The sequence below is a fragment of the Gymnoscopelus microlampas genome (assembly GCF_963454915.1).
Source record: "Gymnoscopelus microlampas genome assembly, chromosome: 23".
NCBI lineage: Eukaryota > Metazoa > Chordata > Actinopteri > Myctophiformes > Myctophidae > Gymnoscopelus > Gymnoscopelus microlampas.
Window position 1 is genome coordinate 34,815,819 of NC_139960.1, and position 27,703 is coordinate 34,843,521.

Sequence of the window (27,703 nt, forward strand, 5' to 3'; positions counted from 1 at the left end):
AATCTAAAAATGACACAGTTCCAGGTCTTAATGGGTTAAGAATGCACCGACATTGACCTAAACTCGGTGAGTTGAGCGTGCCTAGCCTTTTGAAGTACTTAATTCCCCTGAGCGTTCATCATGACCATCTGAACAACCTTCAGCTGAGCTGGGTGAACCTGAAACTGAATTTCCCTCTTGGGATTAATAACGGTTTACCTTCCAGGTCGACTATTTCTGCTATTCGTCCTATGGCGCATTAAGGTTGTACGATAGCTTAAGTTGTTAGAATTCATTAGCATATGACTTGACATGGTAAATGCCCAGGATGTAGACCATGGCTACTGGCTAATCGTTCTCCATCTCGGCCTCCCCTCTGCTCTCCGTTGTTGAGCAGACGGCAGAGTCTCCAGGACTGACTGGTTCTCTCAGACGTTTGATCCAAGAGAAGACCTTCTGCCGAGAGGCTGTGTACTCGGCATCTCCTGGCTCTGACCTGCAATCTGTGGTTAGATGTACATGTACATGAAGATAATGAAATGATATTTGTCAGTTCTATTGCACCATGTTGAGTGAAGGATATCATGCGTCTTTAGACAGGAAAGTGGACTTGTTACCTTGTCCTGGGGACAGGAAACTCATCAGAGTGTTCTTCACATCCTCTGTCAGTCTCACTTCACGCCGGCTCCACTCTCTTTCAAACAGCTGCTTCCATTCTGGCTTTAACTCATTGGTGCGGTCCAGTTCCGCAAGCAAATCTAACAATTAGAATGGCGGTTGTAAGAAACGTTTTAGCGAGAAATTGCATGGGCTTGATATGTGGGATTAGTCAATCAATCAAAGGGTAGTTTTAGTTCAAGTTAACAGCCACACCTGTTTAGAGTTTAAATGAATAAGAAGCTCACCAAATGCTCCTTTGTCCTTTCTGAAGTATGTCTTCAGTGAATATTCCATAAGCTGTGGTAAACTCAGCCCTCCTGTTTCAAACTCTTCTTCCTCGAGTGAATCCTGTGTCTGGAACTCCTCTCCTGGACTTGACTCTGTTGTTGAAACTAGAAAACACAACAGTATGAAAATTGCAATATAGAATATATTGTATATATCTTTTTGCAAAATACTTATTTTTCCAAATCATTACACATATAATACATACATGTTATAATATGTCTCAGGCTCCGATTTGCATTTAACGCGGGCTGCGCGGTTCTTGTGCGTATTCGGTTCATCATGGCTCGCCACTCTTGAACGTCCCATTGCCAGTTCTTCCGGAGGACACTGAGCAGGTCTTTGAGCAGTGCGTCTTCACCTTGGTCTGTTTGGGTCTCGATGTCCCCTGGAGGTGGGTCATCCTCTGGAGGTGGGAACGCAGTGCTCGGATCAAAGGAAGGGTGGCCAGGTGCTGCAACCGTGTCACTGATCAGTTCAATCAGATCACTAATCTCAGGTTCCTGGTCTTGAGTCAAGTTGTCAAAGGCAAAGTATCTGTGGTTACACTTGTCAACGAGCCACCTGAGAGACTCTCCTTCGCTCTCAATGTGCTCTTCAATGGTGTACTGTCCCAGCCACTGAGCATCGGTGAAAACCACAATGGTGTGTTCCCAGACCTGTTCCCCCAGCAGCCTCATGTTGTCCTCTGTGATCCTCCGCTGTTCTTCAGCGAATGCCGTGGCTGTCGGTATCATCAGAAGGAACGCGTGAGGATGTGGAGAACACAGACTCACGGCTCTCCTGATTTCAGCCTTGACCGAGTCTGAAGTGTACTTGGCCGGAAAGAACTTCCACCATCCTGGCGTGTCCACGACCGTGATCTTCTGATTACCGACTCTGCCTTGTTCCTTCAAACACTTGATTGTTTGTTCTTCAACTCCCGAGTTGTTGAGGATGGTGTTGCGGATGATGCTCTTTTTGGAAAGGACCCATCCCAGCAACACAATGTTTAACTGGTTGTTCACAGGCTTTCCTAAAAATTAAATGAAAATTTTACATTTTGTCAAAAACATGTGTGACACTGCAAAACTAGTAGTTTTCATTATGATAATATTTTTCTGAAATGACAAATAGGTGTTTTATACTTTGTCGTACAACGGTGTCACGACGTGATGCGTTGTGAAGTTGTTTATTTCCGAATGTCCCCCCAAAATCGATTATTTCATTCAAATCAATTATTTTTCATAGTTTAATTGTTGCACGCCTAGTCAAAACCTACCTTTGGAGAGGTTTCGTTTGTTTTGTTCATCCATCCTTCTCTGTTGCCTCTCCGCCACCTTCACCTCGATGGCCTTCCTCTCACAGACGAGGCCTCCCAGCAATCCGTCGTCAATTTCAAAATGCCCGCCACCGTTTCGCTCTAACATCTTGTCAATTTCCTTCATTAATTCTGCTGCCTCGTCGTCCGAAAAGTGGCTGTCACTTTTAAAGTCGGTGAACCTGTGTTGGCATTTTTCCACCAGCCACTGCAGAGCCTTTCCTCCTCTCGCAATGTGCTGATCAATACTTCTGTCTTTGAGCCAGCCTGTGTAGCCGAACAGCACAATCGTATGCCTCCACACTCTCTCTCCGAGAAGGCTCATATGTTCCTCCAGCGACCTCCTAGATGCCTCTGTGAACGGCATGTCCGCCTGGACAACCAGGATGAAGGCATGAGGGCCAGGGAGGCAGTGGGACACACTGAGCATGATCTCCTTCTTGGTGACCTGTGTCGTGTCACATGGTTTGTAAGCCCTGTACCAGGCTGGTGTTTCAACCAAATCAACATTTCTGCCGCTTATTTGCCCACACGTACGTTTGCAGTGAGCAATCCCTTTACCGGGTTTTAATTCTTCTCGCCCCAAAATGAGGCTTGCGGTCGATCGGGCTTCGTACGTCTGCGATCCCAGGAGAACGATCCTGAGGTCTGAAAGGGCTACAAACAGAAACACATACCATTTTACTATGCTGCCAAAATAACTTTTCAGAAGTCCAACATGATTTCCAACATGATTATGTAGATATGCTGGTGGTAGCAAGACATATCCAAATGGCATTTAGATGAGCACGCAATATCTCATTATATTTCAGAGATTAAACCAGTTTTAACATTTGTGGCCAGGCTACTTCATTCTATTTTCAGATTCCAATCAGTCTTTTGTTTTGTTTCTAGCATAATCAGCACTGTGTCTGTTCATACACAGAAGAATTTAAGATGCTGTTATAATTCTACATTATACAGTTCAGTAATGTGAAATCGAGCATATTGCAATGAAATGAAGCTCAGTTTTTAGTAACTGAATATTTTTCTCAAACCATCTTTTGTAGTCGTTTTTATAAAGTATAATAAAATATATAAAATATTTTTTTCATATGAATACATAAATGAACTAAAATCGTCTGAAGAAACTACACATTACACACTATTGTTTTATTTTATCTAGAAATTATTTTCATAATTTACTTACTGACAGATGTGAGCAACACATCACGGTGCATACCGTAGGTAGTGTACGACCACATTCTGAGCTTTAAAGTTGCAGTATATTTCCAGGTGCCCTCTTTTACTTTTTTTTTGAATTTTACACACTCACCGTTTTGGTTCTCAGCTTCCATGTCTTATCGTAAAGTCTTCTTCGTTACTGAAATGATCAAAGCCAACGTTTGTGTTGCATGAGGCTGTTCCATTTACAGTAGGTCATTTGCTAGACTGTCAACAAGGGCAAAGCTATGCGTGTGCCAGTATAACCGCCTTGTTGTTATCAATGCCTGCAAGAACCTGTGTGTCCTGTTTTTTCTATTTTTTTTTATCTGTTTGCATAGTCAGTAACACTCCCCTTACTGTAAAGACTCCACCTCACTTCCTAGCACTTCTCTTTCCTTGTATTGCCTAATTTATGATCCTTCGTACTACCTTGTCGTGCGCCAAAAATAGCTCACAACACATTGCATCTGCAGCATGTTCTGAGCTTGTATATCTGCTATTTTCAACATGTGAAGCGGTCGACCGAGGGAAATATAAATCGGGCTCATCGCCTAGTGAAGGCTGTGTTCTCACTGGCAGCGCATTACTCAAGCCTACTGTAGGTTCAAGGTCTCTATTATTACTGGTATGGGTACATGAGAATACAAATATTGTGTTTTCATTCATTGTAGCAGCAATAATGGTAACAATAGTAAACAGGGGGAATAGCAAAATAGCAAAAAGAAAGGAATAACCAAGAATCGGAGTAGCAGCATTATCAAAAACAGTCTTGTTTGTTTGAACAGTTGTTGTAGCTCTTAAATTGTTTGAAAGTGCTGTATGCAAGCCAATGTTCTCGTTATGTTGTTACCACAGCAACCAATGTGGATAGGTGGATGTTGTTTGATACCCAAATACCATCTGATCACTTGAACAAAACGTCTGTGATATAGATTTTTGGAATGAGCAATTTCCTAAAATAGAGCAATTTATATAAGCCCCTTTTCTTATTTGGTGGTGTTCACACATTAAGACCTTGAACGCATCTGTGTCACTTTATATATCTTTGGCTATTCAAAAATAGCAGATATAGAAGCTCATAGCGCGGCGCTATAGCTTGTATATCTGCTATTTTTGAAAGATTGTGAAAACATTTTTTTTACATTATTTTAAAAACATTTTTTTGAATCGGCCTCAGGTCTTAATGGGTTAAGTTATGAGGGATCAATGGAATTTGAGTAGTGTGTCTTTTTGCCTTTTGTTCATATATAAAACCATGGTAAATATAGATCCATGTGAGATACAACTGCTGCAGAACAACTCAACCCATTGATAAAAGGAATCCCAATACGATGTTGTGTTTTCTGAGTTAGTGTTTCTGATTCTGTTAACGATCCCGGTCCAACGATTTCCTTCCCTATTCATGGTGTGAAGGAAAGTAAATATTAATACATTATAACCGGTAGTAAATCTGACTGCTTGTCTGCTTAGCCACAATGCTGTAGGCTACTTTACTTTTTGTCCTTGGATGACCTTAAAAAAACCTCTCTCTCGCCTCCTTCTTTCACTCTGTTTCACCATGGAGAAACCTCAAAGCCATCACGTCTTTCCTTCTCCTCCCTAGTTTCTCATTTTTCAAAGTTCCTGAGGGGTGGGATGGAGGGGAAACATGACGAAACATCATAGAGAATTACAAAAAGTGCACTTCGGAGCACAGGTCTTCGTCAGGTAGGTTGCTGGGCCAGCAATGAAGAATTGGACAGATCCATCTTGATCACATGACTATAGAAATATTGTGTACCGATTTCCGTGATGTTTGGACAAAATCTGTAGGAGTAATATCCAAAAATGTGTTTTGCAAAAAAACGGCCTCCTGGTGGCGCTATAATAGGGCAATGTCAAAATGGTAGCATTTGTTCCTCAACGTACTGTAGTGGGACTGTGCGGGCAAAGTTTCACCGCAATCGGTGAAAAAACGGGCCACTCCTGCAATCTTTAGATGTCAATCTCAGCCAATTAGGATGGAATATGAAAAATCATCACTTGATCACATGACTATTGATCATGTGTACTGATTTATGTGATGTATGGACAAAATCTGTAGGTGTAATATTAAGACATTTGTTTCGTAAAAATTGCCTCCTGGTGGCGCTTTAAAATACCCATGTGTTACATTTAGGGCAGAGGTTTTGCTCTAGCATTCAGGGAGTGTGTGTGCACAGTTTCACGTCGACCGGGCCAACTGGAGATTAGCTGTCCACACACAGAAGGACGGGCGGACGGCAAAACATAGTCTCTGCCACTCCTTCGGCCTGGCGGGGACAACACAAACTATTAAATAGGGCTGGGTGTCTGGGACTGAAAGAAAAAGTGTGAATTGTACGTTAGTGTTGTACATAATCAGTGCAGGTGGTGATCACAAATCAAGGAAAGTATAGAAACGATGCTTCCATTCATAGTAATACTGCGCTGCTGGGTCAAACATGGAATGGGAAGTAATTCATCTATGGGGGTTTTCTGTGTCACATTGGCTCGTTTTTTTTCTTTTCTCTTTACAAGGGGACGGGCTGAGAGGAAACCCGACTGGGTATTTCACCACCCTTTAAAGGAACTCCTGTTCCTAGGCGGTGTGTGTGACCTACATGTTTTCACACGTGTAAGCCGTGTGTTCTCTAGTTTCAGTGTGCTTTGATGTATTTTTTGTTGTTGTTGACAAATGACTTTTAATATAGAATCATGCAGTACTTTAGCTCATGCTTCTTGCTGCTACGCATACATGCATGACAGAAGGTTTGAGGACCCTGGGACCTCTTGGCCCTTGGAAAGACAAGTCACAGGCAGTTAACATGCTGCAGGCACACTCAGAATGTGAGTGCGAGTTCCACCTTGTGTGTGTAATTGACTCTATAGCTGAATACAGCGTTCCTCCCTTAAAGTGCAGTTATGCTCACACCTCAACCAGCCTACCAGGCTTGCATGGTTTATCGTAGAGAAGCCAGAACCATTATGCCCAGTGCAAGCCCTCGGAGCCTATGTTGCAGCTACTGCTCCAGAACAACGGTAAATCAGAGAGGCTGCTAGTCGGCCCAGCTAAACGCACCCATATGTTCAATAACATAACTTTAATCCTTGATGGCTGCTCAATAACCGACAAACCAACAGTCAGAAGTTTAGGAGTAGTTTTTGACCCATCCCTATCCTTCATACACCATATTAAAAGCATCACAAAATCTGCCGCCTTCCATCTGCGCAACTTGGTTAGAATTTGTCCAATACTTTCACTTCCCGATGCCGAAACCCTGGTCCATTGGGTGGTCCATGCTTTCATCACTTCAAGAATAGACTACTGTAATGATCTCTTCTCCGGTTTACCATGAACAGCAAAAAATGGCCTTTGACTTGTCCAAAATACAGCAGCTAGAGTACTAACTACAAAAAGGCAATTCGACCACATAACACTCATAGCACTACACTGGCTGCCGATACAGGCCAGAGTCGACTTCAAGGTGCTACTCCTGACCTACAAAGCCTTAAATCGAAGCCTCCGCTCTTCCAACACCAACCTTCTCCTTGTCCCCAACACCAACCTCCGTACCATGGGCGACCGGGCCTTCTGCTCTACTGCCCCATGTCTGTGGAATGCCCTCCCCGACCACCTGAGAGCACCACAGTCCACTGATGCTTTTAAAAATGGACTAAACACCTACCTTTTTAACAAAGCGTTTACTTAATTTTTCCTGGACCTTTTGTTTGTATTTTCCCTAGTTTTAATTTTGACCCTTTTCGTTTAGCCTAGTTGGATCCCTTGTAATTGTTTGGTTGCCTCTGCTGTTTTTAAGCCATGCTTTTAACCGCGTAGCACTTTAAGATTCGCAAGAATGTAAAGTGCGTTCCCTGGACGACCACTACGCTCCCATGATGCTGGTCACCTCAGTCACAAAATATAATAGAAAAAACTGTTTTCGGTAGACAGAGCATTCACACGTTGTGTCCCCTATCTCTGGAATGCTCTCCCTCCAGCTGTTCGAGATGCCGACCCTTTGGACATTTTTAAATCTATGCTAAAAACCCATATCTTTTCCTTGCATTATGGTTCTCGCTAGTTTTATTGAATTCATTGCCATGACCATCTCTTCTTGCACTGTGGTTTTAAACACTGTTGTAAATTTTCTTTTCTTTTTAGCTGATCTGTGCACTTTTCAGCTGAGCACTGCCGCGTGGGAATTGTTTGACCATACGTGCGGGCACATTTGACTGTGTTTCTTTGCTACTGTGTTTTTGTTGTACAGTATGACCTGTTGTGAAGTGCACAGAGACCCCCTTGGGGGTGATGTTGCACTATAAATAAAAACAAACTGAACTGCATGCATTCGGCGGTAGTTTTGGGATCCGGAACCGTATAGGAACCGGATCCAACATCCATGGGTTCCGTCCCATTTGGAACCGATTTTATCACACTGTCAGAGCTGGTATGTGGACTTCATCTCTGCTACATAATACAATTACAATACCCACTGGTTCTCAAACGTTTTAATTTCATGGACCACCATAACTCTTGAGAGTTTACAAATGGAACATTTGTTCACTCGCAAGAGTTTTTGGAACGCCCTATAGGAATGGTGAAAGGGAACCGTTAATGAATGGGACCGTTAAGAGCAGTGGTTTTCAACCAGTGGTCCGGAGACCACCAGTGGTCGTTGAGGGGGTTCCAGGGGGTCCCTTATGTGTTTTTAACTCAGAGAGTGTACAAATGGAACCAAATGGACCCGTCAGGGTCCATTTGGTTCCATTTGTACACTCTGAGTTAAATGAACACTAATGATGATGATACAGTGTAGATTGTGGACCCCAAAGAAATCAAAATGGTTGAGTCCCTGGCATATTTTTTCAAGTGGGGTCCGTGGGCCAATGTGTCAATTTGGGGGTCCCTGACGCGAAAAAGGTTGAAAACCACTGGTTAAGAGGGAATCGTTAAAGGTATAGTTCAACCAAAAAAAATCTTATTTTCTATGAATTACACACCCCATGGAGACATTGAATTCATGGAGATTTTTTAGTTTTTGTCGCTTTCCTAAGCCAATAATTTGATGACTGGCGGTAAGATGCTAGTGTCTCCGGTAGGAGGCTCAAAGTCGACACTTGTGTGTCTCCTATCGGAGCCGCCCCCGCTCGTCAAATTATTTGCTTAGGAAAGCGACAAAAACTAAAAAATCTCCTTGAATTCAAGTCTCCATGGGGTGTGCAATTGAGAGAAAATAAGTCATTTTGGGGGCGAACTCTCCCTTTAAGGAATCGTTAAAATCCTAAAGAATCCCAACCCTATTCGGTGGTCAGAGCTGCTCCGTTAGGGCGGCAGGCAGTGGCTCAGGAAGTAGAGCAGCCGTTTGGGAAACGGAAATGTTCCCTGTTCGATCCCTGAGCGACACACACTGAACCCCTAATTGCCTCCCGGCGAATGTATTAATCACCAGTAATCTGCTACTACTAATCCGTCCCCAGCGCAACACGTTCTGAGCGTGCACATCAGCTATTTTCAGCTAAAGATATTTGGTGTAGAGGGAATAAAGGTATAGACCCCCCTGGGGGCTTCGGTCAACTACAGTAAGTAGGGTTTAAGTGGTCAACTGTGGTATGCGGCATGCATTAGTGCCATTTGTCTGATATTATTGGATATTTATGGTGGATGCGTGTTCATCTATGTGTGTGTGTGTGTGCGCTCTTGCCCCAGTGGTGGAAAAAAGTACTCAAATGTTTGAAGTAAAAGTATCAATACTGCAACAAAAGTATTGGCATCAAAATGTACTTAAAAGTACCAAAAGTAAGTTATCATATCATTTCACAAGTTATCATATCTCTAAAATGTGTAAACATATTTTGAAAATAGCAGATCTAGAAGCTCACAACACGTCGTGGGCTTGTAGATCGTCTATTTTCAAATAGCCAAAGTTTAAATAGGGCTGATTTGGTTAATGTATGTTTTGTGATAATAATCAAAATCTAGTAGCTAGTAACTAAAGTTTTCAAATAATTGTAGTGGAGTAAAAGTACAATATTTGCCTCTGAGATGTAGTGTAGTAAAAGTATTGGAAATACTCAAGTAAAGTACAACAGAGTACATGTACCTAGTTACTTTCCACCACTGGTGTGTGTGCGTGTTTCCCGCTCCCCTTATGTATCCCTGGGTTGCTTTTCCACTTCATTCTGGCCTCGTCATCTCGCGTCGGGCCAAGAGGGAAAACTTTAGTGTTTTAACACATTAAGACCGGGAACGCATCTCTGTGTCATTTTTAGATTTCTTTGGGCTATTCAAAAATAGCAGATCTACAAGCTCATAGCGCGGCACTCGGTGCCGCGCTATGAGCTTGTATATCTGCTTTTTTTTTTTAGCTTGTATATCTGCTATTTTTCTTTACTTTTCTTTTTTTATCGTGAAAATTGTATATATATATTTTTTGAAGCAAACATTTTTAAGTCAAATCTTTGCTTTTGGGGGTCCCTGGAACAACATATATTGAGATGGGGGTCCGCGGCCAAATGCATTTTGGGGGTCCTTGACATAAAAAAGTTTGGTAATCTCTGATTATAGCGTTAGGATTTAGAAGACATTTTGTAGAATCCCCCAGAAGCAAAGATTTGAGTTACAAATGTTTGCTTTAAAAAACATATATTCAAAGATTTGCACATAATTTTCACGATTTAAAGAAAAATAGCAGATCTACAAGTGCCGCGCTATGAGCTTGTATATCTGCTATCTTTGAATAGCCCAAAGAAGTCTTAAAAATGACCCAGACGCGTTCCCGGTCTTAACGGGTTAAGCACATAAAAGGCCGGGGAGTCCTTATGAAACCTCTTAACCACTCAGCAAGATGACTGGAGGCGGGAATGGAGTAGCTCTTCACCCCTGTACATACGGGAAACCGTCGATAGCATCTTTTCAAAAAGCCCCCCTGTGGACAAGCGTTGGTGTATTAGCATTTCGCTACAAACGGCAGCACAACGCATCTGGTGCTTTGTGCAATAAGTCCAGGTTGCTCCGGTGTTACCGTGATGTTAAGTGAACTAAACTTTAATCACCTAGAGAGGGAGAGAGAGGGAGAGAGAAAGCTAGAGAGGGAGAGATGGGGAAAGAGAAAGGTGTAAGTGTGCAGACGAAGCTTGAGCGTTGATGAGCCAATCCTGCATGGATTAAAGATAAAACCCTGGGCACTGATGTGCTTTTTAGGGGGGAATGGTTGTAAGCTGAGCTAAAGCTTCATCTGGGGTAATGGAGCCTTACATTAAAGTGTGCCAGCGAGATGAGAGCAAATGGATGGACGTCACTGACACTTTGACTAGCCCAGGACTCTTATTCTGCCCCAGTGGGGGGGCTCTCCATCCACTCCCCACCGCGTCTCCTCCTCCTCCTTTTTTTAACCACCCGCCTCCATCATCTCCCACTGCTCGGCTGGTACCCGAAGCCTGACTGACTGGCGCCCAGGGAGGGGCCGAGAAAAAGAGTAGAGTCAGTTAGATGGCGGAGAGTGAAGAAAATGAAGGCGAACGCATCCGAGGGGGTTGAGAGAGATGTTGGCTTTCAATTATCCTGACGTGACGGATGCGGGGAGGTTGGTTCGATGCCAGTGGTGTGAAAAAAGTATACTCAAATGTTTAACTTACTGTAAGTAAAAGTATCAATACTGCAGTATAGAAATGATCTGTTACAAGTAAAAAAAAAAGTCCGGAATTCAAGATGTACTTGAGTCAAAGTACAAAAGTATTGGCATCAAAATGTACCTTAAAGTACCAAAAGTAAAAGTAGACATTTGTGCGGACTGTCCCATTTCAAGTTTTCTAATGTATAACAATCTTTTAAAAGCCACAATGTGTCGCGATGTGACGCATTGTGAGCTCGTAGATCTGCTATTTTCAAATGGCCGAAATGTATATAGGGCTGAAGTGGTTAATGTATGTTTTGTAATGATAATCAAAATCTACTAAGTAACTAGTAACTGAAGTTTTCAAATAATTGTAGTGGAGTAAAAGTCCAATATTTGCCTCTGAGATGTAGTGGAGTAGAAGTAAAAGTACTGACAATTTGAAATACTCCAGTAAAGTAAAAATACCTCAAAAGTGTACTTAACTACAGTACTTGAGTACATGTAGTTAGTTACTTTCCACCACTGGTATCTCTAGGTGTTGAAAGTAGGAGTCTGTAGTTGAAAGCGGAAATCCATAACCGTTTGCAGTGAATAAAATGGTAGAGAACGTTAATACTCTGCAATTGAACCACGGTTGTAGTTGACCTACTCGATCGAGTTTTTTTCTGAATGCCCTCAGTGCCAGAACGAAAAATCCCGACTTTTTCATTTGAGCTAAAAAGCATTATTTTACACTTTGGCTATTTTTGAGAAAATCGAGAAAATGTGTGCAAATTAATATATTTATATTCTTTTAAAGCGAACATTTTTTAACTCAAATCTTTGCTTCTGGGGGTCCCTGGAACAACATATTTTGAGATGGGGGTCCGCGGTCAAATACATATCATTTTGGGGGTCCTTGACATGAAAAAGTTTGAGCACCACTGATATAGAAACGTAGGTTTTTCGGAAAACTGTTGGGATTTAGAAGACATTTTGTAGAAATCAGCTTCAGGTCTTAATGGGCTAAAGGGGGATTCCGTATTGGCTCAGCAGTAGAAATTGCAGCTCTCTTGCGTGGAGGACCCAGCTAGGACATGGAATGTTCCAGATTGCGTCTTTAACTTCAGACTGTTAAGGAAACGAAACACAATTTGATGTTTTTACCAGCCTGGCCGTGATTTATCTTTCCAGTGTCTTAATGTTTCCAAAATAATGGCTGTGCACGACACAATGATTAACGATAAATAAAAAGTTAGTTTGAAGTTGCCACACTTGTCACTGAATTTCCCCTGGTGTTTTTTTTATTTTTTTATTTTAATTAAAACATTTTTTGGCAGGATAGTGAGCAAGAAGAAACGCGGGCAGAGTGGAACATTTCCATTTCGATATGATTGTGAAAACACTTCATGTCGGAGAGTCTGCAATTTAAATTAGAAGATTTTGTTTCATCTTCCGATTTTCTCACATCAATTAACAGGGGTTCCCAAGTTTCCCCCCCAAATAGACATAGCCTCTGGCTTAGGTCCCCCCTATTGCTGCTTTAAAACAAAAGAAAATAGAACAATGTGTTACATTATGAGCTTGTAGATGAGCTATTTTCACTATTTGATGTACAACAAAGTATATAGGGTTTAAGTGCTTTCCTGATTGTTCTCCTTGATCAAAGAATACCCGTTTGAGTCTTGATTAAAAGATTGACCGTCGCCTTGCATGCTGATCATTTTACATTGGGCTCTTAGAAGTAGTAATTCATGTTTTATTTTAGTACAGGGGTTCTGGAAAATAAAAAGCTCCTTTGAGTATATTAACTTTTGACTTCAATAATGTCGGCTTTTGTGAAGCTTTTTTATTTCAGAGCTTTTGAAGTTAATAATCTGACCCCTAATAAAGTCTTTAAATGCTTCCCATCTGTGCAAGCAGATGTTTTAACCCATTGAGACCTGAAGCCGATTCTACATGTCTCCTAAATCCCAACAGTTTTCTGAAAAACGTATGTTTCTATATCAGTGGTGCTCAATCTTTTTCATGTCAAGGACCCCCCAAATTATATGTATTTGGCCGCAGACCCCAGTCAAAATATGTTGTTCCAGAGACCCCCAGAAGCAAAGATTTGAGTTAAAAATGTTCTCTTTAAAAATATATATATATTCAAAGATTTGCACACATTTTCACGATTTTTCAAAAATAGCAGATCTACAAGCTCGTAGCGCGGCACTCGGTGCCGCGCTATGAGCTTGTATATCTGCTATTTTTGAATAGCCCAAAGTGTAAAATAATGCTTTTTAGCTCAAATCTAAAAATGACACAGTTCCAGGTCTTAATGGGTTAAGATGTAATGCTTTCAAAGTATATATCAATTTGCTCACCCAGATAAGACATAATGCAGCCATTTGTGATGGGATCTCCCTTTGGGTGAGTGTTTTTTAAGTTTTAGATCTACATAGATTAGGCGATTTGGAGCACGGTCGAAGATTAAAATGCCATCATGATAACCATATTTTATTTAGCTTTTTAATCCTGTGCTCAGACCAGAAAATAGTTTGTATGCAAGTAGGACTACTTGCAAAGCACAACGGACCCAAAGCACACTAAAACCTGGATTATGTTCTCTCTAGATGTCTGTCAAGCTCCTGTCTCCTAAATCTCAACAGTATTCTGAAAAACATGTTTCTATATCAGTGGTGCTCAATCTTTTTCATGTCAAGGACCCCCAAAATTATATGTATTTGGCCGCAGACCCCCATCAAAATATTTTGTTCCAGGGACCCCCCAGAAGCAAAGATTTGAGTTAAAAATGTTCGCTTTAAAACTATATATATTCAAAGATTTGCACACATTTTCACAATTTTTCAAAAATAGCAGATCTACAAGTTCATAGCGCGGCACTCAGTGCCGCGCTATGAACTTGTATATCTGCTATTTTTGAATAGCCCAAAGTGTAAAATTATGCTTTTTAGTTCAAATCTAAAAATGACACAGTTCCAGGTCTTAATGGGTTAATAGGTCCAATGTGCAATTGATGTCCTCTCCTTTACAAGCTCCGAGCTTGTAGATCGGCTATTTATAAAAAAAACTTTTTGGCATTTTTGCATTTTCTTTTTGGGCCTTTTCGCATTATGTCCCGTTTTAAACGAACCGAACTGAGTCCTCTTAAAGTGGACCAAGAAATGGTAAATGGTGCATTTATATAACACTTTATCCAAGGCGCTTTACATAGATTGTGCATTACATTCACCCATTCACACACACATTCATACACCGATGGCGGAGGAAACCATGCAAGGCACCAACCTGTTCATCGGGAGAAATTAGGGGTTCAGCATCTTGCTCAAGGACACTTCGACACTAACTCTTGGGAAGCCCGGGATCGAACTGGGAACCTCACAGTTCCCATCCGGCCACTCTACCACTGAGCCACTGCCGCCCCCATGACATAGTGGGACACAGTGGGAAAGCCACTCGGTTCTTTTTGTGTTCACATTGTCAATTCACCTGAACGAGGCGTCTGAGTCCTTTTCGAGTGTGCACTTATGAGTTCATTTTGAGGCCTGAAAGGGGACATAATGTAAAAACACCCTAGAAATTGAAACTAAAAAATAGTCACATTAACAGAAAATGTCACAGTGAAACAGGTCTCAAAGTCACTCGTTAAGCACATAAATGAATGTGAACAAAGCAGATTCTAAACCAATGTATCTCACACATATTTTGACTTGCATCGTGGCAAAGGTACAGTAACTGCACAACCCAAATCTTGGCCAAAGTGTTATTTTGCTTTAAACTAAATCTTTTTTTACTGTGTGGCAAGGCTTTCACTACCGGCTATGAATTTGTACCGTTGACAACTGTGACACATGTAGCAGCAGTCATCATGTCTGTCTGATACATCAGGTTGACCTTTTAACTTGAATTCACACAGTGGTACTCAAATGTTTTACCTAAGTAAAAGTATCAATACTGCAATGTAGAAGAACTCTGTTACAAGAAAAAGTTTGGAATTACAAATTTACTTGAGTAAAAGTATTGGTATCAAAATGTACTTAAAAGTACCAAAAGTAAAAGTACTAAAATATTTTCAAATAGTCTAGGTATAAAATAGGGCTAAAGTGGTTAATGGATGTTTTATAATTCTTTATCTGCAAAGTAACTAGTAACTAATGTTTTCAAATAATTGCAGTGGAGTAAAAGTACAATATTTGCCTCTTGAGATGTAGTGGAGTAGAAGTAAAAGTGCTGAACATTGGAAATACTCCAGTAAAGTAAAGATACCTCAAAAGTACTTGAGTAAATGTACTTAGTCGCTGTACACCACTGAATTCACAGGTGATCCTGTGTGTCAAGTGGATGGGAAACGGTATGCCACGGATGGGTCTGTACCTGTGTTTGCGTCTGTATGTTGTTGGCTTGTATCTAGGTCACTGCAGCTACGAGATAACAAGGTTTCCTGAACAGTACATACAGTACAGTACAGCTACAGTATTAAAAGTTCACATTTCTCTCCTTCCCTCTCCTTATCCACTTTTAACTAGACCATGTTTTTTTTCCCCTTCTACTTTACATATTTTCTTATCCAGAGCTGTGTTTAAAAAGTTAAACCCCCTGAAGTTTTATCCTGTGCCGACATCTATCAGACAACACAGAAAATGGAGAGAGAGAGAACTGGGGACATACAAATAAAAGGATGAGTTGGAGCAGAGAGAAAGAGAGACATCAAGGAACGAGAGAGACAGAGGAAGAGTAGGATATGTTGTGAGGCTACATCCACACTATTAGTTTTCTTCTTTTTTTTTTAACCCATTAAAGGCGATTGAGGCGATTCCTAATTTTTTTTTCTAAATCCTAACAGTTTTTGTGAAAAAAATCTTAACATTTTTTTTCCCAAGATTTTTCAAAAATAGCAGATCTACAAGCTCATAGCGCGGCACTCGGTGCCGCGCTATGAGCTTGTATATCTGCTGTTTTTGAATAGCCAAAGAAATCTAAAGTGACACAGATGCGTTCCAGGTATTAATGGGTTAAATGCATAGCTTTTGCTATGTTTGTGTCTAGCATCCACAGTACTCTGGTGTTTTTAAACCCCCGAAAAACAGACTTTTCAAAAACGCTGCTGATCCATTTTGTTGTGACAACTCTGACTAGGGAAACTGCTAATGATGATGACTATACCAACACGTTGAGGTAAGGGTTAAAAGTTTGGAAAATGGCACAAACTCAACAATACGTCGCAATGCAACATTTTGTGAGCTTTTAGACTGGATATGCGTCATACCATGAACTATAAAATAGGGCTTAAGTGGCTAAGTCATCATCTGACATTTGAGTACGTGTCCCAAAGGGAAGGACGTTGTCATCAACAGGAAGGGGGAAACATGATTTCTATGTTACAAGTGTTGTGTGACGACTTCTACTGTTTCATGGACGTTGTTTTCAAAGGGCTGTCAGAGGTCGAATGCGTTTTCAGGCGCGCAGTACGAGTTGTTTCTGAAACACTCGTGTGGGCTGAGATTGTGTTAGTTTTACATCTTCAAATGGAAAAAGGTATTCGTTTGGATGTAGCCGGGGTGTTTCCAAGGACCTGCATAAAACATGAGTGTTCTTAAACCTTCCTTGCAGCGTTCTTCGGGATCTTTGATGTAGCTGCTAGTATTTTCTTAGTTTTTGCGGGGCGCCTATGGATGCCTCGGTCAGTGTATTTTGTACCGACTTAGGTCCTGCGTCTACTTATTTGGGAGTCTTTTTTATGAACAGAAAAGCATCGAGGCGCTGGCAACAAACACCTTGGAAATGCTGCAGAGCAAAATACATACAAAAAAAACCTCATACTCACAACAACCTTCCAGTGTGCTCCAATATTATAATAGTGGCCTTTCTGTCTTTATCGTGGGCATTTCAACGGGCCATGTCATATGCCTCCAGATATTCAGATTATAATATTAGTTTCTCTATTCGCTCACTTTGTGAAAAGTGACAGTAACGAGTGCACTGTCTCTGGGAAAAGTTGAGGCGATTTTCGCGCTCAAAGGCGGCTCGCTCTGAAAGGAAACAAAAAAGATGCTTGTGCTGACAGGCAACCATTGAACACAATTTAAAAACGAGACTGCTGCTCAAAACAAGATGCCAAGTGGACACAGTTTCTCGAGATAAGAGAGACGGTGGGTTTAGTGGCGGAGGTTTTGGACATCTGCTGGAGAAGGAGAGAGCTTGAGTGTAGGCGTGTCAGTGGGAGAAGAGGAGTAAAACAAAGGAGAAATGTTGTGTTTTTTTGTGCGCGTGGAGGATTCGGTGTCTGAGTTAGACAGTTAAACTAATGCTCAGGGTCTGGTCGCTCCTGTAGAGACAGTCTCACAGGAGATGGAGAGAAATAGTAGACTATTTTGCGAGGCAATGAAATTTTCATGGCCTCACAGGGAGGGGAAGGCGGGTTTTGCCAACTTTTGACTGAGTTTGAGTGGGGTCCCACGGTGAGAGTACGGCCTCTTCTCTAGTCTGCTTGCAGAAGGACTTCTGCCTCGTGTAGACAGTGCTTTGTCTGTCTCCCAATCCCGAAATGGATTTTTGTCCATATTTCTTTTAAATAAATACTAGGTCTGCACTTTTTTTTTGGATGTTTAAATGTTTTCAATGTCAATGCAACATTTTTTGCAATTATGTTAATAATAAAAAAATACGCCCGCACACTGCCAAACTGCACGCTACAGGAGCACATTTATTGAGAGAGAAGCAACGTGTCGGTCACTGACCTTCTACAGGCATGCAATGATTATGATATATATAGTTTTTAAACATTATCGAAAAAGATTATTTATTATTCTGATTAACCATTTAAGCCCTATTTTATACTTTCTTGTACAATGTTGTGACACAAAAATAGCGTAAGAAGCTGATCTACAAGCTTACACCACGTGGCAATACTTTGCAATTTTTGGAAATTGATAATTTTATTTAATGGATCATTTTTTTAAATCATGGATTATAGTGATTAATTTGATTAACTGTTGCACCGCTAAAACAACTGTTTCAGATCTGCCTTTGACAGTGAGAAACTTCAATTGACTCTCACCAGAGAGAATACGACTGTGTGCTGCGTGGGTGTGTGCTTTAAGCAAATTTGTACAGTATTCTAGTTGTTTGTTTGTGTGTGTGTGTGTGTGTGTGTGTGTGTGTGTGTGTGTGTGTGTGTGCACATAGCCGTGCAAGTTGATGTGTACCGGGGCCTGCTGCTGATACATAAAGTGTGACCCGTATACGGTATGCGTTCATTCATAAGCAGTTGTCTGTGAGATCAGATGAGACAGATGCTGTAGCTCGACCCAGATGTGTATCAAAGTGTGTATGAGTTACACATGCAAATGGCGATGCTTTGTAACTCCCTGGATTGATTTTGTGTGTGTGTGTGTGTGTGTGTGTCCAAACACTACGCTTACTTGGAAAAATTGGAGTCAATCCAAACGAAACCCACACGCAAAAGTGTGTCCAGTCAATAATTAAACAATTTCTTTGGTTTCTGTGTGCCACAATGTAACAGCGAAAAGGGAAATAAACGGTGGGATTAATGAATTCTCCCTGTTCATATTGCTGCGTAATCCTGTATTGTGGCATTCAGCTGTATTACAGGCATAGCATAAAGAGATTGCATATATAATAAGGGATCAAACAAATCTGGTCTCACATACTGTAGACTCGCTGAAGATTTGTACTGGTCTGAACCTTGCTCAGACCTAGAAACTTGGCTCCCTGTAGTCAATAAGAATAATAACAAAATTATCACAATATTTATGATATTGGCAAAAAAAGAAAGAAGTGTGGATCGTCTGTCAGGTGGAAACCTCATGTCTAAAACGTGTTACTTTTCAGGATTAAAATCCAAAAATAACTTCTGTTTGACGCTGTAGTATGATTAAATAGGCCATTAATTTACGAAAACAAACACAAAAAGTTAGAATATGGAGATAAGAGGTTTCTGCCCGACAGCAACAATATATAACGAAAATGGAATGAGATAAAGGCGTGAAGTGGGTGTTGTGATGTTAGATGCTCTCTAGTTGGAGGTGGTGACGGTTCATTCTGCAAGCGGCCAGCTCTGAGAACAACATGGCGGCACCGTGGCGTCGCACGACCTCTTCTGAACGTTATTAACCCATTAACTCATTCCCTGCCTAGAACGACTAAAACGACTTCTGTCCCTAAGCCATGCCTGCCTAGAACGACTAAAACGACTTTTTAAAAAATACAAAAATATATATATATATTTTTTTATTTTTACTTTTTTTTTTTTTTTTTCACCCAAAGACCAAGGAGATATGATTTTTCGAAGATCTAGACTCCCATCCACTTCCTTGTTAACTTAAAACTTAAAAATGCTGTATCTCGGCTCCAGAGTACTTTTTTTTTCAATGAAAAATCTTGGCAGTGGGCAAACGCGGCCAGAAATAATTCTGGCAGTGAATGAATTTAGACCTGAGGCGATAATTAAAAATGTTTTCTAAATCATTTTTTTGAAAAAAAAAAAAAAAAAAAAAAAGTTTTCAAAAATAGCAGATCTACAAGCTCATAGCGCGGCACTCGGTGCCGCACTATGAGCTTGTAAATCTGCTATTTTTGAATAGCCAAAGCAATCTAAAGCGACACGGATGCGTTCCAGGTCTTAATGGGTGAAACACATAGAGCGAACACATACATTTGAACAAGCCACATTACGTTGCCGGAAGACATGCGAGTCATGGCGGATGCAGAAGAAAGCAAGGGCAAGAGAGAAGAGGAACAGACTTATGCAGTACCAACTAACTACACTATATATGCTGGTCACACAGTTATGTGATGAAGAGAAAAGTACATACCGTATGCAAACACATAGAGGGGACTACACCGTCATTATTACTAGTTACAGATACTGACATTTTGCTGGCCTGTTGCTTCATCCAACAATGGCAAAATTAAGGTGCAAAGGCACAGTGTTAACGGACACGTTCACCCAAAAGAATACTTATTTTCTATAAATTACACAAATTACAAGGGACTCTTTGAGTCTCCTACCGGATACATTAGCGTCTTCCCGCCGTTCATCAAATTATTGGCACTAGACCATGCCCGTGGGGGGATATGTGCACATTATCTGGCAACCCGGGAGCCAGCAAACACAAAAACGCTAATAAAGAGCTGAGATTTTGTGTAATCGGAAAACGGGCTTCGCTGTTAGGTGCACATGGTAAAAAAATGTATCTGATGGTAGCAATTGATCTGAATTTGCACACGACCATTGACCCTAATGGCCGTGTGCAAATTCAGATCAATTGCTCCAGCCACTGAGGAGAACCGGGCAGAACAATTTTGGCCTCACCACGACGATGCCATGCAGCCATGCACTGCAGAGGTTTGTGAAATTATAGGAGGATAGGAATGTGACAAAAAACAAAAAAATCTAGTGCTTTTACTACAATTATTTGAAAACTTTAGTTTCTAGTTACTTTGCAATTATTATATTGTAAAACATACATTAACCACTTAAGCCGCATTTTATACATAGGCTAATTGAAAATAGCCGATCTACATGCGACGCTTTGTGAGCTTGTAGATCTGCTATTTTCAAACACTTTTGCACTTTTACTCAAGTAAATTTTGAATTCCGGACTTTTACTTGTAACGGAGTATCTCTATATCGCAGCATTGATACTTTTACTTAGTAAAATATCTGAGTACTTTTCCCACCACTGCTTAGGACCGTCCTAGACGCGAGCACGATGATGACACACTTACCATGGCCGTGTCCAACCCTAAGCACAAAGCCAGACCATGGTCTCTCTCTCTCCCTGTACGTCCGCTCTTGAATCTGCGTGCTTGTTTTTATTTTTATTTCCAACGCCACGGTCCTGTCATCTTACGCCATCGGTGTCCTCTACTTCTTTGACGTTCTTCTTGTCCCTCATCTCACCTCCTCCTGTCCTGAGCAGGAGGTCCCACATGGAATCCCTGCCCTGGTCCACTTCCATAAATACTCGGGTGTGATCTTGACGATTGCGGTTGTCTCCTCTCTTCAAGGTGTCCCCAGCAACAACAAAAAAAGATTAAAAAAAAAAAAGAAATCAACATACAAAAACATCTTAACCCATTAAGACCTGAGGCTGACTCTACAAAATGTCTTCTAAATCCCAACAGTGTTCTGAAATGTTTCTATGTTTCTATATCAGTGGTGCTCAAACCTTTTCATGTCAAGGACCCCCAAAATTATGTTTATTTGGCCGCCGACCCCCATCTCAAAATATATATATATATATATAAGATTTGCACAAATTTTCCAAAAATAGCAGATATACAAGCTCATAGCGCGGCACTCGGTGCCGCGCTATGAGCTTGTATATCTGCTATTTTTGAATAGCCAAATAAATATAAAAATGACACAAATGCGTTCCAGGTCTAAATGGGTTAAAGTCTTTAAGCCCTTCATCACGCGTGAGCACAATTTCCATCATTCATAGATAAGATTCATGACACAACCAGATAATCGGCCACTGAGATCGATAAATGTCTTATTTACCGATAACACCGATGTTCTGCCGACGTGTTGTGAGCTTGTAGATTGAACAAAAAATGCTTGAAAATATCGCCGGCGTGCATAAAACACTGGAACTGTTGCTTATCATGTCTCCCAACTAGATTGGGACACAACTTGTCTTTTAAACCCAATAACACAGAGTGACATATTAAACCGTACAACTGAAATGGCATGTTGTGTGTGTACCCTGGCTGTGACCGGCCACCTTCATTCTTCCAACCGCCATTAACAGGGTCTTCCAAAAAAAGTCATAAATTTAACACATGTGACAATAAGTAGACCCCTGCTATTTTCTCTGTTCAGGACACCCCGGGCCATTTAAATGCTAATCCTGGACACTGCACTATTTACTGGCTATTAGGAGCTAATGGACTTGTTGTAGTTTGCCTCTCCTGGGAAAAACCAACATGCTCTTGTCGTTAGAGGACGTGTGTGGGTTTTCGCCCTCTTTGCATTTCATGGTTAGTAGTCGGTGGCAGTGAGCGTGTGGATATTACTTCTTATGGCACATTGTAGCGAACTGATGCATAGGTCCAGTGTTGGAAAAGGTACTCACATTTCTTCACTCAAGTAAAAGTTTGAAAATAGCAGATCTGTTTTTTTTTTTTTACCTCAAATGTAATTAGTTTTGTTTTGATACCATATAAGTGAAATATAAACTTAATCGAAGCTAAGTCTTTCAGATCTATTTCAAGATTTTGCACTTTTTCTTTCTTTCTTTCTTATTTGAACGAGGTCAAGACAATGACAATTTGTGGTCTATTTGCCTCAACACATCTCACCCCCTTCACCTTGCTGTCGTTAATTTATTCTGTTTCTATTACATTTGAGTGTATGCCATCTGTTTATAGCAGTCTACTAGATCGGTATGTTACCAACCGATTAACCATTAAGTGGGCGGGACACTTTGTGGGAGTAAACAAACACATTCCCTTGCCAAAGTTCTTTTTCAGGACTTAATGCACCTCCCAAGATTTTCTAACTCGACGAAATCAACGCAGACGACTCCTTTTGCCAGCGGTCTTCGACATTTCTCAGGCCAAGGACAGGCTTAGCTGAGAGAGAGAGAGATGAAGCAGCAGGGACCCCCTGTTGAAGACCCCTGCCTTATGCAGGGGTCAGAAAGTCATATCCAATACTGAAAGCCTCAAGCATGTTCAGCACCAAAGTTGAAACCACTTTGAGTAAAACAACTTCTTCGGTTTTTGGTAAGCCAAAAAAAAAACAGCCCAGTCTGATGTCGTAAACAGGTCTCTCATAAAGAATGAAACAGGAACCCACGACTCAAAACAACAGTTTGTCTCGAGCTGATGCATTAACAATGAATTAGAAAGCTACATTTGGGTCGGGGTTTCCACTGGGAGAGACGGGAGAGTTTTTGAGAGTGCTGCTGCTTTGTTGGCACAATTGTCCAAGGTTTTTACCTCCCACCTGAACTCGGCTTGCAAGTTACTCTGCATAAATCAATACAACAAAGCCCTGTGTGTGTGTGTGTGTGTGTGTGTGTGTGTGTATGCATGTGCATATCTAGTAACTACAGTATGCTCTATTAAGTCATGAATACTGTGGATCAACATAAAGCTACTGTACTGCGGTCCAGCTCTTTCTTTTTCAGTAGTGTGTAGCAGCAAATGTTCCTGCCATATGATGGCACTCTGCCCATTCTGCTGTAAACCACTCACCTCCTCGAATCACTCCTGTGTGTCTGTGTTTGATTTTGTGTGTGGTGCTAAAGACAGTATAGAGACAACGTTTAGGCATGTTTGAAGAAAATGCCTAGACTAAACGTCAGCAAAACTTAGGCCACCACAATGGCATAATGTAGCTCTCTTCAAGGTGTCCCCAGCAACAACAAAAAACAACATAAAAATAAAAAAAGAAACCTCCCAAATAATCAACATACAAAAACGTCTTAAAGTCTTGTTTGAAGAAAATGCCTAGACTAAACGTCAGCAAAACTTAGGCCACCACAATGGCATAATGTAGCTAGTTGTGTTTTCCATCATGTAGCTATGTGACACCAACTCATAAACACGAGACCTCGTCCACCTCTCAGGCACAAGAGAACAAGAGAGCCTGCAATCATTATCTTTATGAACGTGCAATATATTAACCAAGTCCGAGTTGCAAAATGGAATGATATAGCCTACTTGTACTGTAGATGGACACTGTCCCGCTTGCCCTACATTTAGGCTACACATGCAGCTTATAAAGCCTTCCGTATGAAATGATTGACTCTTTATGTTGGCTCCTTACGTCACATTCAAAACGTCCGTTTTTAGTGTTATTGTCGTTTGTTTATTGAACGATCAGTCAGTGATCAGCGCAGTTTAGCATGTTCCTCAGGTCAGACCAACGCAAATATTTGACTTCAGGTCTTCGGACTTCAAAATAAGAGACATTTGTCAATCATAGGAAAGTAAATATTTGATTTCTGCTCTGTGGAATTTAAACTAAGATCACAGTTGACCTGTAATGTGCTGTTTTTTGAAGAATGCTATCTTTTTACCGCTTCACTTAAAATATAAGTACACTTAAAATACACTTAAAATATGATACAAGTGTGAACCCATAGTCATATTTTATCGCTATTGACATATTTGGCATAGATATTTAGGTATGACATTTTTTTGTACTTATCGTGCAGACCCAGTGCACACACCATTGCAGACAGACTAAATGTTAAATATTAATGCGAAACCAAATTAATGAATGTAATTATTAATGGCTATTCATGGGTAATGGCTATTAATGGCTATTAATAGCCATTATCTTTGGTGTTCAAAAATAGCAGAAATAACAGATCTACAAGCTTACAACACCTCACTTTGTGACGCTATTTAAAAAAAAAAGAAGCATTAAATGATTAAATATGTCCATAATTTCTTACTATATTTAAGTTATTTGTCATGTCTGCCCTGTTCAATTTGTGATTATGAAGCCTAAAAACCAAACGGAAGTTGAAATTGTCTTCATAATTATGTTCCAATGCTCAATGCCAAAAAAACACACTTAAATCGTTAACCGCAATTATTTCGTGTGACACTAAATCGTCAACTTAAACGTGTAATCGCGACGGCCCTATACTCGGTGTGTCCCCTCATAACCATTCGTAGTTCCTTCAGCAGCTTAGCCAACGTCTTTGACAGAGGGATCCTGTGATCTCAATCCATTTCTTGGGAGATGAAGGCGAGAACTCTCACAAAAACGGTGCGTCATCAACACGACGAGCGAAAGCTTCAAAGAGCAAGAGATCTCCGCACCGGTGTCGCCCTCTGCATACAGAACGTGCATCTCAAACGGTGCTTTAATGTGTATTACTTAGAGCTTCTATAAGGTTGATATATGACCTCCACATACACCCCTACCTACATTAAAACCCACTCACGTTCACCCTCAGAGATATGCATTATCCTTGGCGTGCGTGCTCTCGGGGTGTACCACGCACATGCACTTTCTTTAAGCCCTGTACGCGAGCTCTGTCGAGATACAAAAGAAAAGAAAAGTACGAAGTGACCCCCATATGGAGCCCGTTGGCTAATCCACTTCGTATGCACTCTCCAGTCTCCACTAGGAGACCAGCAGAGCTATTCAACGGATAACGGTGTACGGAGAGAGGCATTTCACACACTCAGACTTTGACCCCTGATGACCAGTTATCCCACTCAGCGCTACAGCTCTACCTCTACCTATTAAGCCATTAAGACCTGGGACTGCATCTGTGTCATTTTTTTGATTTGCGCTAATAAGCATTTTTTTTTACACTTTGGCTATTATAGCAGATATACAAGCTCGTAGCGCGGCACTCGGTGCCGCGCTACGAGCTTGTATATCTGCTAATTTTGAAAAATCTAGAAAATGCATGTGAATATGTATTCATTTAAAGCAAACATTTTTAACACAAATATTTGCTACTAGCTCTTAAACTGCCAGAGTTTTTTTTGTTTTTACCCTCACAGACTGCCAGTCTTTTCTAAGCTAGTACTTAGAAAAAAATGTCTTTTTTTTGTCCGTTTTTTTTTAACATTGAAGTGAATGGAGCAGCAACTTTTTGGAAAATGTTATCTCCTGGTTCTTTGTGACGAACGGAAAAACGGAAAAACCCGTTTTTTTGTAAAAAATATTTTTTTTGCCAGGCAGGCAATAGCTAAATTCTCAAAAACGTTTATAAACGTTTTTGGCAGGTAATGAGCTAGGGGTCCCTGGAACAAAATATTTTGAGATGGGGGTCCATGGCCAAATACATACAATTTTGGGGGTCCTTGACAATTATGTTTGATAATTAAAGTTTGAGAACCACAAACATACGCTTTTTAGAAAACTGATTTAGAAGACATTTGTGGAATCGGCTTCAGGTCTTAATGGGTTAAGAGGGACTAAGAGGTTGTCTGGGCCAATGTGGATCGAGAAAATTTTGATCTCAAGTAGGTGTGTGATGGAGTGGTGTGCTGACCTTGCACTCTGTGTGTGTGTGTGTTTGTTTGTGCTGTGTTTGACCAGGTATCGAGTGTCCACGCAGTTCCAGAAACATGCCGGGTGGCATTCAGGTGGCAGAACCCTTCAGTGACGAGGCCATGCTGTTCACCAAAGAGCTGGTGATGCAGAGAGAGGTAAGGAACAAAGACTGCTGATCACTCCCGCTTTAGAGTTCATTTTAACCACTTAAATGACATGCTGTGAGTTTGTGTGTCTTCTATTTTCACCGGATGTTCTATTTTCACCGACTGTTCTTCTATTTTTGCGTACCGTTCGCCTATTAAGCCATGTCCAGAATAGATGACACGTGACGGCATATTATGGCATGTGGTTAACTCTCACTCTGAGATGCATTGTAGCTCAGAATTTCACAGGCATTTGGCATCTATAGTGCCTGCTTTGATCCAGACTGGTTTTTAGGAATAGGCTCTATGCACAGCAGCCATGTTGGACAAAAATTGGGCCCCTTCCTTACTTCCTTAACAGGTGTTACCAATGACACTAATGAAGGCTCTGTTCAATTTAGTGTAGCACAGTGGTTCTTAAACCTTTTACATTTCAACGACCCCCATAACTCTGAGAGTGTACAAATGGAACCAAATGGACCCTCCCGGGTCCATTTGGTTCCATTTGTACACTCTCAGAGTTACACCCCCTCAAGGAACCATGAGGGTCCCTGGACCACACTTTGAGATCCACTAGTGTTTCTAGTGAGCCAACACGCACAATGTCAGCACCCTGCCTCTGTTTGACCAGAATGGAACAGAGCCTTCATTAGTATCATTGGTAACACCTCTGAAGGAAGTAAGAAGAGGCCCAAGTTCTCTCCAAAATGGCTGCTGTGCATAGAGCCTATTTACTAGCTTAGTCTTGGTCTTAATTAACTATTCTAACCCTGCTGGGATCACACCAGCTGTTAGTTAGTTAGTCAGTTGATGTCGGTTGATCACACCGGCTGATGTCAGTTAATGTCAATCGATCACACCAGTTGATGTCAGTTGATTATGCCAGTTGTCAGTTGATCTCGCCGGTTGATGTCACTTGAATTTGGGACGCCTGAATAGTTTAGTAGTTCCCCTTCAGCAGTGAACCTACTGTTGAACTGTGGTGACAACTTTGGCTCTGGAGAGAGCCTGTTATGTCTCCTGGGTACATTGCGTATTCCGCTTGTAGACTCGTCTTTGTCTGGCAGCGGAGTGGTTCTCCACTAAACTGTGATCCATCACCTCAGCCGGGGTTCAAAGCCACCCAACTGAGTGAACGCCAGACAGGGGGGAGGACAGGCAATATTTTAGTCACCTTTTTTTAAAGAAGGCCCCGGTAATGGTCGCCCTCAGTAACCTCGTTTTGTCCTCTTTCGTATTTTGTCTACGGGAGGATGCCGTCAATAACCTCCGTTAATAACATGATCTGAGCTCCGTGTTTACTGGATCAGGGTCATAAGAAATCTTGGGTTCAGGTTTAGAATCCAGACAAAACCATTTGTGTGTTTTTTTTTTCATACCAACTACTCAAAGTTATTTTTTATTTATTGAAACTGTATTCTTTACCATGCTCTGCTGTAGCATGGGAAACTGCAGGTTTTGAGGACTGCACATTGACGTTGTGGAGTTGTGAGATGGGAAAACAGATTTTCATGCAGAAATCAAC

The 27,703-nt window shown here is 41.1% G+C and overlaps 2 protein-coding genes across 2 annotated transcripts in view; one reads left to right on the top strand and one right to left on the bottom strand.

The window, feature by feature from the left end:
• snd1 (staphylococcal nuclease and tudor domain containing 1) overlaps positions 1 to 27,703 on the top strand; it is a 390,687-nt gene that overhangs the window by 115,732 nt on the left and 247,252 nt on the right. The window contains exon 16 of the mRNA XM_084049382.1: positions 26,078 to 26,187. Within this exon, the coding sequence (XP_083905508.1) occupies positions 26,078 to 26,187 (110 nt within the window). The remainder of the gene's footprint in view (positions 1 to 26,077; positions 26,188 to 27,703) is intronic.
• Positions 24 to 3,692, bottom strand: LOC311039953 (GTPase IMAP family member 8-like). Its single transcript, XM_084049988.1, has 6 exons — positions 3,540 to 3,692; positions 2,186 to 2,881; positions 1,133 to 1,939; positions 885 to 1,031; positions 597 to 737; positions 24 to 482 (listed from the first exon to the last, which is right to left on the bottom strand). The coding sequence occupies exons 1-6, from the start codon at positions 3,559 to 3,561 to the stop codon at positions 328 to 330; spliced, it is 1,968 nt and encodes a 655-aa protein (XP_083906114.1). The 5' UTR covers positions 3,562 to 3,692; the 3' UTR covers positions 24 to 327.